Genomic DNA, 16,433 nt, shown 5'->3' on the forward strand with positions numbered 1-16,433 from the left:
TAGCTAAACGTACCACTATCCCGGTGGAGGATAGTTGTGCTTTTTCTGATCCAATGGATAAAAAATTAGGTTACCTTAAGAAAATGTTTGTTCAACAAGGTTTTATCTTACAGCCCCTTGCATGCATTGCGCCTGTCACTGCTGCTGCGGCATTCTGGTTTGAGTCTCTGGAAGAGGCCATTCGCACAGCTCCATTGGATGAGATTATGGCCAAGCTTAAAGCACTTAAGCTAGCTAATGCATTTGTTTCTGATGCCGTTGTACATTTAACCAAACTAACGGCTAAGAACTCCGGATTCGCCATCCAGGCGCGCAGAGCGCTATGGCTTAAATCCTGGTCAGCTGACGTAACTTCTAAATCTAAATTGCTTAATATTCCTTTCAAAGGGCAGACCTTATTCGGGCCCGGCTTGAAAGAAATTATTGCTGACATTACTGGAGGTAAGGGTCATACTCTTTCTCAGGACAGGGCCAAATCAAAGGCCAAACAGTCTAATTTTCGTGCCTTTCGTAACTTCAAGGCAGGAGCAGCATCAACTTCCTCCGCTCCAAAACAGGAAGGAACTGTTGCTCGTTACAGACAGGGCTGGAAAGCTAACCAGCCCTGGAACAAGGGCAAGCAGGCCAGAAAGCCTACTTCTGCCCCTAAGACAGCATGAAGAGAGGGCCCCCTATCCGGAAACGGATCTAGTGGGGGGGGGGGCAGACTTTCTCTCTTCGCCCAGGCTTGGGCAAGAGATGTCCAGGATCCCTGGGCGTTGGAGATCATATCTCAGGGATATCTTCTGGACTTCAAAGCTTCTCCTCCACAAGGGAGATTTCATCTTTCAAGGTTATCAGCAAACCAAATAAAGAAAGAGGCATTTCTACGCTGTGTACAAGACCTCTTAGTAATGGGGGTGATCCACCCAGTTCCGCGGACAGAACAAGGGCAAGGGTTTTACTCAAATCTGTTTGTGGTTCCCAAGAAAGAGGGAACCTTCAGACCAATCTTGGACCTAAAAATCTTAAACAAATTCCTAAGAGTTCCATCATTCAAAATGGAAACTATTCGAACCATCCTACCCATGATCCAAGAGGGTCAATACATGACCACAGTAGACTTAAAGGATGCCTACCTTCATATACCGATTCACAAAGATCATTATCGGTACCTAAGATTTGCCTTTCTAGACAGGCATTATCAGTTTGTGGCTCTTCCCTTCGGGTTAGCTACGGCCCCGAGAATTTTTACAAAGGTTCTGGGCTCACTTCTAGCGGTGCTAAGACCGCGAGGCATAGCGGTGGCTCCGTACCTAGACGACATTCTGATACAAGCGTCAAGTTTTCAAATTGCCAAGTCTCATACAGAGATAGTTCTGGCATTTCTGAGGTCGCATGGGTGGAAGGTGAACGTGGAAAAGAGTTCTCTATCACCACTCACAAGAGTCTCCTTCCTAGGGACTCTGATAGATTCTGTAGAAATGAAAATTTACCTGACGGATGCCAGGTTATCAAAACTTTTAAATGCTTGCCGTGTCCTTCATTCCATTCCATGCCCGTCAGTAGCTCAGTGCATGGAAGTAATCGGCTTAATGGTAGCGGCAATGGACATAGTACCATTTGCGCGCCTGCATCTCAGACCTCTGCAATTATGCATGCTAAGTCAGTGGAATGGGGATTACTCTGATTTGTCCCCTCTACTAAATCTGGATCAAGAGGCCAGAGATTCTCTTCTCTGGTGGCTTTCTCGGGTCCATCTGTCCAAGGGGATGACCTTTCGCAGGCTAGATTGGACAATTGTAACAACAGATGCCAGCCTTCTAGGTTGGGGCGCAGTCTGGAACTCCCTGAAGGCTCAGGGATTATGGACTCAGGAGGAGAAACTCCTCCCAATAAATATTCTGGAGTTGAGAGCAATATTCAATGCTCTTCTAGCTTGGCCTCAGTTAGCAACACTGAGGTTCATCAGATTTCAGTCGGACAACATCACGACTGTGGCTTACATCAACCATCAAGAGGGAACCAGGAGTTCCCTAGCGATGTTGGAAGTCTCAAAGATAATTCGCTGGGCAGAGTCTCACTCTTGCCACCTGTCAGCGAACTACATCCCAGGCGTGGAGAACTGGGAGGCAGATTTTCTAAGTCGCCAGACTTTTCATCCGGGGGAGTGGGAACTTCATCCGGAGGTCTTCGCTCAACTGATTCACCGTTGGGGCAAACCAGATCTGGATCTCATGGCGTCTCGCCAGAACGCCAAGCTTCCTTGTTACGGATCCAGGGACCCGGGAGCGGCGCTGATAGATGCTCTGACAGCCCCTTGGGTCTTCAACATGGCTTATGTGTTTCCACCATTTTCGATGCTACCTCGACTGATTGCCAAGATCAAACAGGAGAGAGCATCTGTGATTCTGATAGCGCCTGCGTGGCCACGCAGGACCTGGTATGCAGACCTAGTGGACATGTCGTCCTGTCCACCATGGTCTCTACCTCTGAGGCAGGACCTTCTAATACAAGGTCCTTTCAAACATCCAAATCTAATTTCTCTGAGACTGACTGCATTGAGATTGAACGCTTGATCCTATCAAAGCGTGGCTTCTCGGAGTCAGTTATTGATACCTTAATACAGGCACGGAAGCCTGTTACCAGAAAAATTTACCATAAAATATGGCGTAAATATTTATATTGGTGCGAATCCAAGGGTTACTCATAGAGTAAGGTTAGGATTCCTAGGATATTGTCCTTTCTACAAGAGGGTTTAGAAAAGGGATTATCTGCTAGTTCGTTAAAGGGACAGATTTCTGCTCTGTCTATTCTCTTACACAAACGTCTGGCAGAAGTTCCAGACGTCCAGGCTTTTTGTCAGACTTTGGCCAGGATTAAGCCTGTGTTTAAGACTGTTGCTCCTCCGTGGAGCTTAAACTTGGTTCTTAAAGTTCTTCAAGGGGTTCCGTTTGAACCCCTTCATTCCATTGATATTAAGCTTTTATCTTGGAAAGTTCTGTTTTTGATGGCTATTTCCTCGGCTCAAAGAGTCTCTGAGTTATCGGCCTTACATTGTGATTCTCCTTATCTGATTTTCCATTCAGACAAGGTAGTTCTGCGTACTAAACCTGGGTTTTTACCTAAGGTAGTTTCTAACAGGAATATCAATCAGAAGATTGTTGTTCCATCATTACGTCCTAATCCTTCTTCAAAAAAGGAACGACTTTTGCATAATCTGGACGTAGTCCGTGCCCTGAAGTTCTATTTACAGGCAACTAAAGATTTTCGTCAAACTTCTGCCCTGTTTGTCGTGTACTCTGGTCAGAGGAGAGGTTAAAAAGCTTCGGCAACCTCTCTCTCCTTTTGGCTTCGTAGCATAATACGTTTAGCCTATGAGACTGCTGGACAGCAGCCCCCTGAAAGAATTACAGCTCATTCCACTAGAGCTGTGACTTCCACCTGGGCCTTTAAGAATGAGGCCTCTGTTGAACAGATTTGCAAGGCTGCAACTTGGTCTTCGCTTCACACTTTTTCAAAATTTTACAAATTTGGCACTTTTGCTTCTTCGGAGGCTGTTTTTGGGAGAAAGGTTCTACAGGCAGTGGTTCCTTCCGTTTAAGTTCCTGCCTTGTCCCTCCCATCATCCGTGTACTTTAGCTTTGGTATTGGTATCCCATAAGTAATGGATGACCCGTGGACTGAATACACTTAACAAGAGAAAACATAATTTATGCTTACCTGATAAATTTATTTCTCTTGTAGTGTATTCAGTCCACGGCCCGCCCTGTCTTTTTAAGGCAGATCTAAATTTTAATTAAAACTCCAGTCACCACTGCACCCTATGGTTTCTCCTTTCTTGTCTTGTTTCGGTCGAATGACTGGATATGACATGTGAGGGGAGGAACTATATAGCAGCTCTGCTTGGGTGATCCTCTTGCAACTTCCTGTTGGGAAGGGAATATATCCCATAAGTAATGGATGACCCGTGGACTGAATACACTACAAGAGAAATAAATTTATCAGGTAAGCATAAATTATGTTTTATAGGCATTTTGAGGGGTTTTGGAAACTTTCCCCTCTCCTGGTAGGAATCTATATCCCATACGTCACCAGCTCATGGACTCTTGCCACTATGAAAGAAAGAAATTTCTCAGGTAGCTTCTTACATAAATAAGGTGTTTTATATATAATTTTTTATATATTTTTATATTGAGAGAGATAATGTGCCGTCATCTGTTACCGACGGATATGTTAACTATACTTCCAGGAAGACCAGAGAACACATAAACAGTGTCAGAATAAATAAACAAATATCAACATGTGTTACAATGCGGTGCAGCATATTCTAATATAAATACAGAGTAAATATGCTAATGCTACTGCAGATGGTAATAAATTTGTGCGAAGACCGAACATGTTAGCTAGCAAAAAGTGTGTCCAAGTAACCATGACAACGGTAAACAAACTAGCCCTAAACGGAATAGCGCTAAATATAGGGGACGGCTACATGAACCTAATACTTAAGCTGTAATAGTAAATTAAAGGGGGCTGTAACCCCCGGCAATATAGCAAACATTTAGGCAAGACAAAGCTTGCGATTATGTGAAATGAGCAAAGCAATCCACCACAGTTGTCATGACAACCAACAATGGTCCAACCAATATCGGTTTAATGGTGGTGCAATATAGAAAACAAATGCTCTCTCGACCTATTACTATTAGTGATACAGGAGGTCAGTAGACTTCTAGCACTAGTTTAAGGAGAAATCACGACTTATGAAACTCTAAACCTGACCCGGCTACAGACTGATACGAGTTAAGACTGGCTTAAAAAATTACAGGACAAAGTGGACCGATATGAATCTGACCTTATTGACTTTAAGAACAAGAAACCAGAGGCGGTCATCGGTGATTACAGGGATAAACGCGTATATCTTTGGCAACTCTCGGCTCAAGAGAGGCAAAGAATACATGCTAATCGCCAGCGCCGCACACAATACCATAAAGCCAAAGACTTGACAACTCTGGAAATTTACGCCTCTGGATCAGGTTCTGACGGGGATATCCCAAGTGGCCAGACATCTACTATCCCTCAAAAAGTTGGGGTGACCACACGGTCAAAAAACGGGGGAGGAAAAGGATCCAAACCCGGAGAGGGGGGCACAAAAGCAAAGCTGCCACTTATGCCCCCAAAATGAGCCCTGAAAACATTGTGGTGAATCTAAGTGACCATATACTAACTGACGTAGAAAATAAGATTCTAAATAAAGGTCTCGCCTTCATACCCACATGTACTACGGATCCTTTTGACCTCTTTATTGATGTTAAAAAGTTTCAAAGTCAACTCACACCAAAAGAAAAATTTGCTGATAGTGAGTCTACACAAAATCCTTTTAAGAAGAAGTCAACATACACTCCATAATTTACTAATGCCAGCATTAACACCTTTACTAGAATCGTGCTGGATGATTTGAATGAGAATATTCAACACCACCATTTGGATACCTTCAATAACTTTACAAGGGAAGAGTGGAGAGCTCTGAACACATTGAAAAATAATAAAACACTGATTGTCCGTGAAGCCAATAAAGGAGGAGCAATTGTGCTCTTAAATTACAGTGACTATAGGGATGAGGTGATGTCACAACTCAGCGATGGTTCCACATACAGAACGCTGAGCCAAGATCCGACTACAATCTACAAAAAACAGATTGACCAATATATAACACAGTTGGTGGAACAAGGTTTTATCGACAAAGGCACTAGCAAGTTTATGAACACTGACTCCCTACGAACGCCGGTGTTCTATACGCTACCTAAAATCCATAAACGATTGACCAATCCACCTGGACGGCCCATAGTCTCGGCTATTGGCTCCATACAACAACCTTTGGCTATATTTGTGGACCCTTTTCTTCAACCAATAGTTCAACATATGCCATCCTATCTCAAAAACTCAACTATGCTATTACACCTACCTTCGGAAGTTGGAACACTTGAAGAGAACGTTCTGCTTGTGACCTTAGATGTCACAAGCTTGTACACTGTGATACCCCACCAGGAGAGTCTACGAGCAGTAAAGTTTCACCTCTCCAGGACTCCGTATATAGGACCACCACCTGAAATCTTACTCCACCTATTAGAGTGGTGTCTACCCACAAACTATTTAAGATTTGAAAATCTATTCTATCTGCAACTTACCGGGACGGCGATGGGGTCCAGTGTGGCCCCATCGTACGCCAATTTATATATGTCATATTTTGAGGAGTTTTGTACTGATCTCTTTAAGGATGGAAAGATTATTTTCTTTCGACGATATATAGATGACCTGTTACTTTTCTGGTCGGGGTCATCAATAGAATTGAACAAATGGTTTGAAAAACTAAACCTGGTCAATCCAGCTCTTCAGTTCAAGATGAACTATGACAAGTGTCAAGTGACTTTATAAGAAACATGGCTCACTACATTCCACATTATTTCGCAAGAGCACAGATAGGAATTCATTGCTCCACTTCACCAGCTGTCATCCCCCGGCCACCAAGAAATCATTTCCGAAATCCCAAATGTTAAGGGTGGTAAGGATTAATTCTGAGGAGGAGAACAAAATTCAACAATTGGATGAGATGTCGCAGAGATTCTGTATGAGGGATTACCCCATAGAGAACCAGAGATCCTTAATTATGAAATCGGATACACTCCAGACATCAAGGACTGATCCACGGATGACGTTTGTAAACACCTTTACTGGCGATAAAAATTCTATCTCTAAAGTCGTTGAGAAACACTGGGAATTGGTTAAGTCTGATAGATCACTACCTTTTACAGGATTATCAACACCCAGATTAGGCTTTAGGAGGGCAAGATCCCAGAGGGACTTCTTGGTTAAGACTGACCCTATTGAAGCCTATAGACAATTGACCTGGCTCGATACGAAAAAGGTGGGTGTATTTCGATGCCTTGGCTGCGTCATCTGTGGTGGATTAATTACAGGGACATCTTTCTCACAACCACACAGACGACAGACAAATAAACACAGGTTTCGCCTTACATGTACCACAACCTACATTGTGTACTTGTTACACTACACCTGTGGTCTGTACTATGTGGGCAAGACCTCTGACGACCTCAAGACCAGGATGGCGAACCACCGGTCAGCCACCCGCACTTCGCTTAAGAAAGGGACTTCAGAACAGCCGGTAGCAAGGCACTTTGCCGAACATCATCATACCGTGGCAGACTTAAAATATACTATAATAGACCATGTCCCCCCTCTGACGTGAGGTGGGGACTGTAACAATCTATTATTGCAAACAGAGGCACGTTGGATGTATAAGCTTGACACAGTGACACCTAAGGGACTTAATGCCTACCTGGATTGGCAGGTGTTCCTCTGATGGACACTAGCGGAGAATACTGAGAGCCACTTTCTATTCAACCTATGATTTGGCTTTAACAAATCAACTTGTGCCCTAATATGAATATCTGATTTATTATTGTGTGCTATGGTTAAGTAACATTGCATTCTATTATCACAAATATTTGGCATTTTGCTTTCCAATCTGGTTGACTGCCCTGCTAATTATTATTACTATTATTCTGATTAGTACTGTTCCACGGTTGCCATTAGTACATTTTGTTTTCCCACTACAGGCTAATTTCCCTGCATTGATGTCATATACCTTCATTAGGCCCATTGCTTCATACCATTTATCCAATGATATTGTCAGGCTACCTAATTATACAATTTTGTATGAGTTTACTGCTTCCCCTGACATGTTCGTTACCATCACAGTTGACATGCCACCTGCTCCTGTCCCTAAATGTTCGTGTCGTTGTTGCCCCTAATTAAACCGATATCAGTTGGACCGTTGGTTGTCATGACAACTGTGGTGGATTGCTTTGCTCGTTTCACATAATCGCAAGCTTTGTCTTGCCTAAATGTTTGCTATATTGCCGGGGGTTACAGCCCCCCTTAATTTACTATTACACCTTAAGTATTATGTTCATGTAGCCGTCCGCTATATATAGCGATATTCCGTTTAGGGCTAGTTTTACTGTTGTCATGGTTACTTGCACTCACTTTTTGCTAGCTAATATGTTCGGTCTCGCACAAATTTATTACCATCTGCAGTAGCATTAGCATATTTACTCTGTATTTATATTAGAATATGCTGCACCGCTTTGTAACACATGTTGATATTTGTTTATTTATTCTGACACTGTTTGTGTTCTCTGGTCTCCCCGGTAGTATAGTTAACATGTCCGTCGGTAACAAATGACGGCACATTATCTCTCAATTGTATCAGGCAGCTTATCTGTTTATTATGTTTATTATTTCCTTGGCATGTCTTGTTATTGCGCACTGACCCTATAGCACTGTTTGATGTATTTAATGTTTTTAACACACCATGTTTTTTAGCCGATTATTACGCTGACCCAGCTGCCTACTCCTCCTCTTGGGGGCGTGGCAAATGTGTAGAACGTACACGTAACCGCTGGTGGGTATTTAAGTCCTGGTGGTGGGAAATGCAATTGTTGTTTTTCTGTCTGTCTGAGGACGAGCTAGTTTGGCTCGAAAACGTTCACAAATAAAGTGGATCTACAAGTAAGTCCTTTGGAGTGCACTTTCTTCTACCTGTCTACACATACTGTTTGTTGCACCCAAGGCAGCTGGTTGAAACGTTTGGAGTGCACTTTGTCTACAAATTTATATATATATATATATATATTTATATATGTATATCTCAAAATTGTCATAAGTAACACCTAATACATTATTTTTAAAGCTTTGAAATGAAGACTTTAAATGCTAAACATCATTATAAACCTAATAAAATAATCACATAACACAGACTTCACTTGCATTTTTCTGCAAACAGTTCTTTCTATGCATTCCAATCTGGACTGATTTATAGACAGGAAGATCTTGTTCCTTTCAAATCTGCTTGATAGCTCAGGTCTGGTTAAACTGATTAATTTCAGCTTGCTTGGCTTTGCTGCAACACAAGCGGACAGCTCCACCTACTGGCTATTTTAATAATGCACTGCTTCTCAATGCTTTTCAATAGCAGTTACATGACTGGAAAAAAGGTTGTTATTCTGAAACGGTGTAAATTGAACCGTTGTAAAACGAGGGCCACCTGTATATATATTAAAAACCATGACTTACATTAATAATTATAGTACCATTTCTCTTTCTCCCGTCTTTAAACAGTCACTTTCACTTAGGATATTTAAGTATTCTCAGACAGTTTATTTGTAATGACACTCTATGGAGATACTATTTTTGTTTATATTGTGACGTTGTGGTCACCATGGCCACCATTCTGGCGTTTTTTTTAAATCTAATTAGGGGGTAGGGTTTGTATTAGTTTGATTTTTTTTATTATAAATGTGCTTCACTTTGTATTGCCTGTGTCTGAGGAAGGGGATACATTATCCCCGAAATGTTACACTTTGTATAACAGTAAAGATATTTTGAAATAGAACCAGAGAGTGCAGTTTCTTCAATTTTCTATGTGTGTCTATATAATTTTTATTTTATTACCTATGAAGAGCAGAGTAAAATTTGGTGTGTTTGGAAATTTAAAAGCATTCTACAATTTCAAATTAAATAGGAAATGGTGGATTCAATACTGTAACTCACAAGAAAAAGCACTTTAAATTGTAGTGTAAGCAACAAAACAGACTCGGTCACATCAAACAGTTCATTGCGATCACACACACTGCTTTTATTTGGGACACAGCGATTAGGAAGTATCATTTACTCAACGAGAGGTCCAGACTGACCCCGCTCTCCCCTCTTGAATCTTTAGTTGACATACATACTCAAAGGAAATGGGAGAATAAAGGCCTCTACCGAATAGCAGATGTTTATGTTAATAGCGACCTACTATCCTTCTCTCAATATGCAGAGCTAGGCACACCCGGGCAAAACGAGTGGTTCCACTACTTACAACTTAAATCCAGAGTTCGAGAGATAATGGGATTAGATAAGCCTCCAAACAATACTATATTAGAATCACTATGTTTATCGAAGGAGGTTAGGAGGGGACTGATAGCATTGCTCTATTAATGGTGGCTCAAATGGGGACAAGAGTGTAATAATGACTAAATGGGAACAGGATTTGGGCAGGACATGGACAATAGATAACTGGGTATCAAACATTAATAGAGGTCTATCGTTTTCTCCAAATGCCATGTTGAAGGAAAACTATATTAAAGTACTCTATAAATGGTACATATATCCCACAAGATTTGCCAATACACAGGACAGCAAGCCCCACTTGTGCTACAGGGGTTGTGGGGAGGAAGGGACATACTCACACATGTGGTGGCATTGTGGAAAGGTTACAAAGATTTGGAATCAGACTTCAAGGTATCTAAGCCTAATCCTAGAAACTAATATCACACTTACCCCTGAGCAGGCTTTGCTTCATTTTCCTCCAGATAATAAAGTGAAAAGACATCACAAGCTAATAGCCTTGATCTGCACGGTTGTGAGAGTAAGCATAGCTAGATTTTGGAGGGTGGATCCACCCTCATTTGAATATATTAAAAGGAGAATAGATTATCACTTTACAATGAGTAGTGCCTCGGCAGAGCTCCTTAATACCAGGGATAAGTTTATACAACAGTGGGAACCATATATTATGTATACTGAAAATGAAAATAGAGCTAGAATCCTAGCAAACCAACAAGATCAGTAGGAAACAATCCGGTTAGAGTGCATCAATGAGTGAGATAATTGAGTCTTCAGGAGCAAGATGAACGGGTAGAGATGAGGGGGGAAGAGATAGGGATTTGATCATGATTGAGATTGAGTCAGGCTAGATGGAAAGCGGAATGAACACACCATTATATGTTGGAATGTTACTGAAAGGTCGATAAACCAAAATTACTCTGGCTGCAATGTTATTGTATTTGCATTTTTTGTGTTTGTTTCGAACTGTTATTTAAGATGCTGTATGTAATAACATTCAAAAGTCAATAAAAAATATTTTCAACTATATTGTAGTGTAAGTCCTTTGAATGCAAAAGCTGTAAAATGGCTTCAGCACCAGAGTGTAAAAGGCTTTAATTTCAGAATTTCTGGCATGTAAGTATGTTAGAAGGAAATCTCACCTCTACATATTTTAATGTCAGAGTTAAAAGAATACATTTGTGCTTCTTACGTCTGTTAAACAATTTTTCTTTTTTATAGTTCTCATACTACTCATCCTGCTCAGTTCTGAATGCTGTTTTGGCATAGTATGCTGCTTTGTTGTAATCTTAGATTTAGATAGGTTAAAGATCGCCTGCACCGAGTCGTTAGTTGGTTGTGTGTGTATATATATGTGTGTGTGTGTGTGTGTATATATGTGTGTGTATATGTGTGTGTATATATATATATATATATATATATATATATATATATATATATATATATATATATATATATATATATATATAATATAGCAAACGTCTGACATATTATTTATATAAAAATCTGGACGTGAGTAAATGCAAAACACAGAATAATCAAGCGTACACAGCAGTGGGCTTAGCCTCTGAGTGCAGAAGTCATGCATCGAATTGCAAGATTCCTGAGCTATTGTTTGTATAGATATTATTCTTCACTTTAATTTTTTAGTTATTTTAAAAAGAATATCCTTTAGCTGTAACATTTCACTGCTTTAATACAAGTACAGTTTTGTTCTGTTGAATTCCTCTGGCAAGAGTGACAATGGATTTAAAAAAGAAACTGCCGCTAGCCTGTAAATGATGAAGTCTGAAAACAATGACCAAACATTCATGGAGAAAAATATATATTTCCGTAAATACATTTTTTTTTCCCTTTATCTCTCCGTCTTATTAAAAGCCTTATTTTAAAACTGTTACCATTACATTTCTGGAAACCTGTTTAGAAAAAAATTAGATGTCTAAAATTGTTGTGTGCTTTTTTTCAATAATTGTAGCATATTTATTAAAAGATCATATGCATTTAAGTAGTTGTTTTACTCAGATGGAAAATATGAGGCATTGTTAATACTTCTTACCACTTCAACTGAAAACAATTTTTAAACTTAGTGTTTTTTTAGAGAATTGTCTGAACAGAGACAACACTTTTGGTCTAGACTCGCATTGTTTCTCAGCCATGGTCCTCAAGTACCCCCAACAGGCCAGGTTTTACTTATAGCTGAACTAGTGGATAGATGAAATAATCAGCATATGGGTGAGACCAGGTTAGTAACCATTGTGTTAATGATCAGCTGATTACTGTATCTGTGCAACAGTTCAGCTTTAATGTTAACCTGCCCTGTTTGGGCTACTTGAGGACTGGGGTTGAGAAACACTGCTCTAGATGACGGGAAACCTGCGAAAGTGATAAGCAAGAAACTGATTTTATTTACAAGTTTGGTAAATGGAATTACACTGAAGTCTGAAATCAAATCTCTAAACATATGTTATTTACTCATATGGTAAATATAAGTACAGTGTAGTTTGAAGTTACATGTTTTTAAATTAAAAAAAAATCATAATAGTTTTATATCATTTATTGGAGTGCTCTGAAGAAATGTTGATTTCCCAAAAAACTTTATATTGTGTGTCATGTAACTTAAAGAGGGTAATTTAACTAATATTGGTAGCATTAAGCAAAATATAAATAACACATTATTTTCCTTTAATGTTCGTTATGGAGCTATGAATCTTATGTGTTTTTTTTTTTTTTTTTTTTTAAATAGGAGGATATGAATTTAAATGAAGACAGAAAGGCACCCCTGCGGGAAAAAGACTTTGCTACCAAAAAAGAAATGGTCATGCAGTATACTGGCAGTGCATCTAAAGTTGTAAGTACAGTACAGCTTCCTGATTGTTTTGTGAAATTTAATAAAGTTTGTTTTAGAATTCTATCCCCACCCCCCTAACAAAAAATATAAGCATTAACAATTTCAGAATTGTAATGTACACAGTGTAGAACAAAACTTGTTGTTAAATATATTGTACAAGCACCAAAATCCAATTGCGGATTTAAGATATACTAAAAATATATGAAGTTATCGTCCTAACCCAAAGTAGTACCATTGGCACAAACACCTCCTTAGTGGTACAGTGGTTAGTCAAGCTGATTTACACCTTCACCGCTTTTGCTCAGTTGTAATTGACAGAGTAAAGCAGGAACAGGTTTAAGAGATTGATTTCTTCGGCTTGGCCTTTCAGAACTTTTTTTTTTTTAATTTAAATCTTTTTATTAAGGTTATTCCAGAGAAAAGAAAAACATTACACAATTTGTCAATATCATATACAGTGAGTACATCAATAGTTTTGTTGGTACAAGCTAATGTAATATACAAAAGGAAAACAAGCAAAATTGTAAAGCATCTGAAAATCAGAGTAGTACTTTAGCATAAATGTACAATGTGAATGGAACCTCATTTTTAATTATTTTTAGGGATATACAGTATGTGCCTCCATAGCTTCAAAGGGCCACTCATGGGCCCATAAAAACTTAACTGACTCATAGGAGGAATTATAATATTGGGGATCTTCAAGGGTGCTCAGGGGACCACTTTTGGGCCTCAAACTAGACAAACCTACATTTTATACTTAACTGAAATCAAAAGGAATGCAGCCAAGGATCTCCCATTACATATACATCAATAATAGCACAGGAGATGCTTCCAACCAGGAGGCACAGTCCCTTCAAAGGGGCTAAAGTTGTATAGAGGGACTATATGGGGGACTTAAAGAGTTACAACCGAATACCTATGATATTAAGTAATCCTTTAGAGTTGTAAAAATACAGTATGGTACTAATGCACGTTAGGTAAAAACTAAATGAATAGAAACAGTGTATTTACTGTCATTGTTATGGTATTGAGCTAGAATCAACCATACACTTATCAGAATAATAGAGGGCAGTCCCAGTGTGGAAATACAATATTGAAAATGCCAGTGGTAGGAAGGTGACTTATTAATTTATAGCTGGCGCAATAATGAACCTCACATATTAATCTACACAGGCAGTAATATCTAAACATATGTATGAAATGCAATGATATTTACATACTAACAGAGGGTGAGCTCAAAACTAAATTATCTGAGTTGTCTCCATAGTCCACAACACTGACTAAGACTAGCAGTTGTCCAATAAGTAAAACATTCTTATTCAGTCACTGACCATATTGAAAATTCTAATATTGGGCAAACCTCACAATGGGGGACATGGTTGTTCAGGCAGTAAAAGCCTTCATAGGAAGTCCTCATAAAGAAGGTTGACAGTATAGGTATGGCAGGTATGTCTATTGGGGGCCACTGTGAAACTTGAAAGCAGTACATAGACCAGTTGATGAAAAACTGCCCATGCAGATTGCAAGGCACGTAGTCGTTGGGCCCCTAGCTATCATATTGCAAGACTGTCAGCCTATTCCGGAGCGTAGGGCTACACCACCTGCCCTGAGGTGAATTTTCCTACAGGACCCCTTGTACCTACAGAGGTGATCATTCCTGAGGTGTTCTTTGTTCCCAAAGAGGAAATCATGGCTGGCCCAGCGCAACCACCGCACGCTCCAGCTGCTCATCCTCAAAGTCAGCGGACCAGCCTGATCGCCGGCAAGAGGCCGAGTCATGAGTAGTTGGTGACCCCTCGCGGTTTGACAGGGCCGCATGTACACTGCAGGATCCCTTCTTGTAGACCCAGCTGCGGCGATCTGATCGCACAGCAACAGACCCGGCTCCCTCATGGCAAATTTCCGGAACGGGGCATGGCACTCCTGGATCGCCACACCACTGTGGAGCGGCACAGAGGCCGCTGGGCATCCGCTCAAGCGCTCGGGATCATCGGCACAGCAGGAGGTAAGCACTGCATGGGGTACTTTGTTCTCTGCAACACCATCCAATTTTCCTTTCATAACGAGCAAAGATGTGGGTCTCCTGCGTGTGGTTGCCTGGAAGGGTGCTAGATGGCCATCCGGCTTTGTAGCTTCATCGCTCTCACAAGGTTTACCGGCAGAAGAGGTTGGTGATACACTCGAAGTGAAAGTTTCAGGAGGGGGCCGGAGTATATTTCTAAGAGCGCTTGAGAAGACCTCTTGATAGTAGGAGAGCAAGTTGCTGAACTCTCCGATAAAATGTGCATCCTCCATGCTAGATACATCCATGTTAGGGGACACTTAGTAGCAATCAGCTGAGTGTTCAGGGAATCGATGCTATTGATAGTTATGACTAGTTAGTGAGATAAAGTTCTTGAAGATCTTTATGTTAAGTTTTTGCAACGAAACCACGGCGTTGCACGACGGCAGAGCCCTAAGGAATCTCTACCGGGGGGTTTAGTTGGAGGCCGCAACCTCAGTATAAGCTCCGGTGCTCTGGTGCTGACAGCAATTACAACAAGTTTAAGATCGTCAGGTAGATGATGATTAGCTTGACTGTAACAAGTATTGTTTCTTGCCAAATGGTGACTTATTCCAGTTTTATCAAACAAATTCTATCTAGGCTGGAGCAGCACACAAAACTGCGACCTATCATGGCCGCCGCCCGGAAGTTCCCCCGCCTTTCAGAACTTGGTATGCAGACCTTATTCAGATGTCTTTTTGTTTGACATCTGCCTCTTAGGAGACACCTTCTGTTTCAGTAGAAACAATAAACAATGCTAAAACAGTATTGTTCAATAAAAATAGAATATATTTATTAAAACATATGTAAAAATCAGGATATTTGCATAAGGTTGAAGATCCACAAATGTAGTTTGTACATTAGCTTACGTCTGACCAGAATATGTGACAAAAACATCAAGTTTTGAGGTTCCACCTCTTCATCAGGTCAAGTGGCACACTTCTATCTTTTTTTTTTTTTTATTAGAAGACTAGCAGCTTAAACAACTATATATTCTTTATCTCTTTAGTTTGTGGTAGTGCTGCTACTTGGTGTTTAACTTTTGTTTTATGATACTTTCATCAAGATCTTCAGACCTCATGATTCTATCTAATAGAGGCTTTTCTCACTAGGTTATCAACACCTTTATTGAAGCAATGAAGCCCGTTATTAGGTGTAACATATGCTCTTGAGGACTTATATGGCTTGTTATGCCACTAGGATTTTTTGTTGGAAGTCTTTTCACAATCCTAGGATCCTGGAATTTCTCATAAAAGTTTGGAGAACGGCTTATCAGCAAATTCCCTTGAGATTCATATTTATTCCCTTTCAGTGCTGTTCAACCTGAAAGATGTCCAAAATTGCTGATGTACAGATTTTTGTTCAGGCTCTGATCTGGATAACACCTGTTATTAAACTTGCAACTGAACCTTGGAGGCAGATTGCTCTTGAGAGTTTATCCATGCCCCCTCCCTTTTGAAACTTTTCACAGACTAGAACCTGAAAGGTTCTGTTTATGCTTGCCACTTGTCTTAACTTTTTGCTCTATCTTGTAATCATTTGCTGATTTCAGTTCCGAAGGTGGTTTCTACAGATATATTCTATCTGCTCCTTCTT

The 16,433-nt window shown here is 40.3% G+C and overlaps 1 protein-coding gene across 2 annotated transcripts in view; it reads left to right on the forward strand.

The window, feature by feature from the left end:
- The window catches only part of DIAPH3 (diaphanous related formin 3), a 1,718,568-nt gene that overhangs the window by 341,019 nt on the left and 1,361,116 nt on the right, over positions 1–16,433 (forward strand). For both annotated transcript variants that reach the window (XM_053707945.1, XM_053707946.1), the window contains exon 4: positions 12,689–12,793. In XM_053707945.1, the coding sequence (XP_053563920.1) occupies positions 12,689–12,793 (105 nt within the window). The remainder of the gene's footprint in view (positions 1–12,688; positions 12,794–16,433) is intronic.

Source organism: Bombina bombina, chromosome 3, assembly GCF_027579735.1.
Source record: "Bombina bombina isolate aBomBom1 chromosome 3, aBomBom1.pri, whole genome shotgun sequence".
Classification (NCBI taxonomy): domain Eukaryota; kingdom Metazoa; phylum Chordata; class Amphibia; order Anura; family Bombinatoridae; genus Bombina; species Bombina bombina.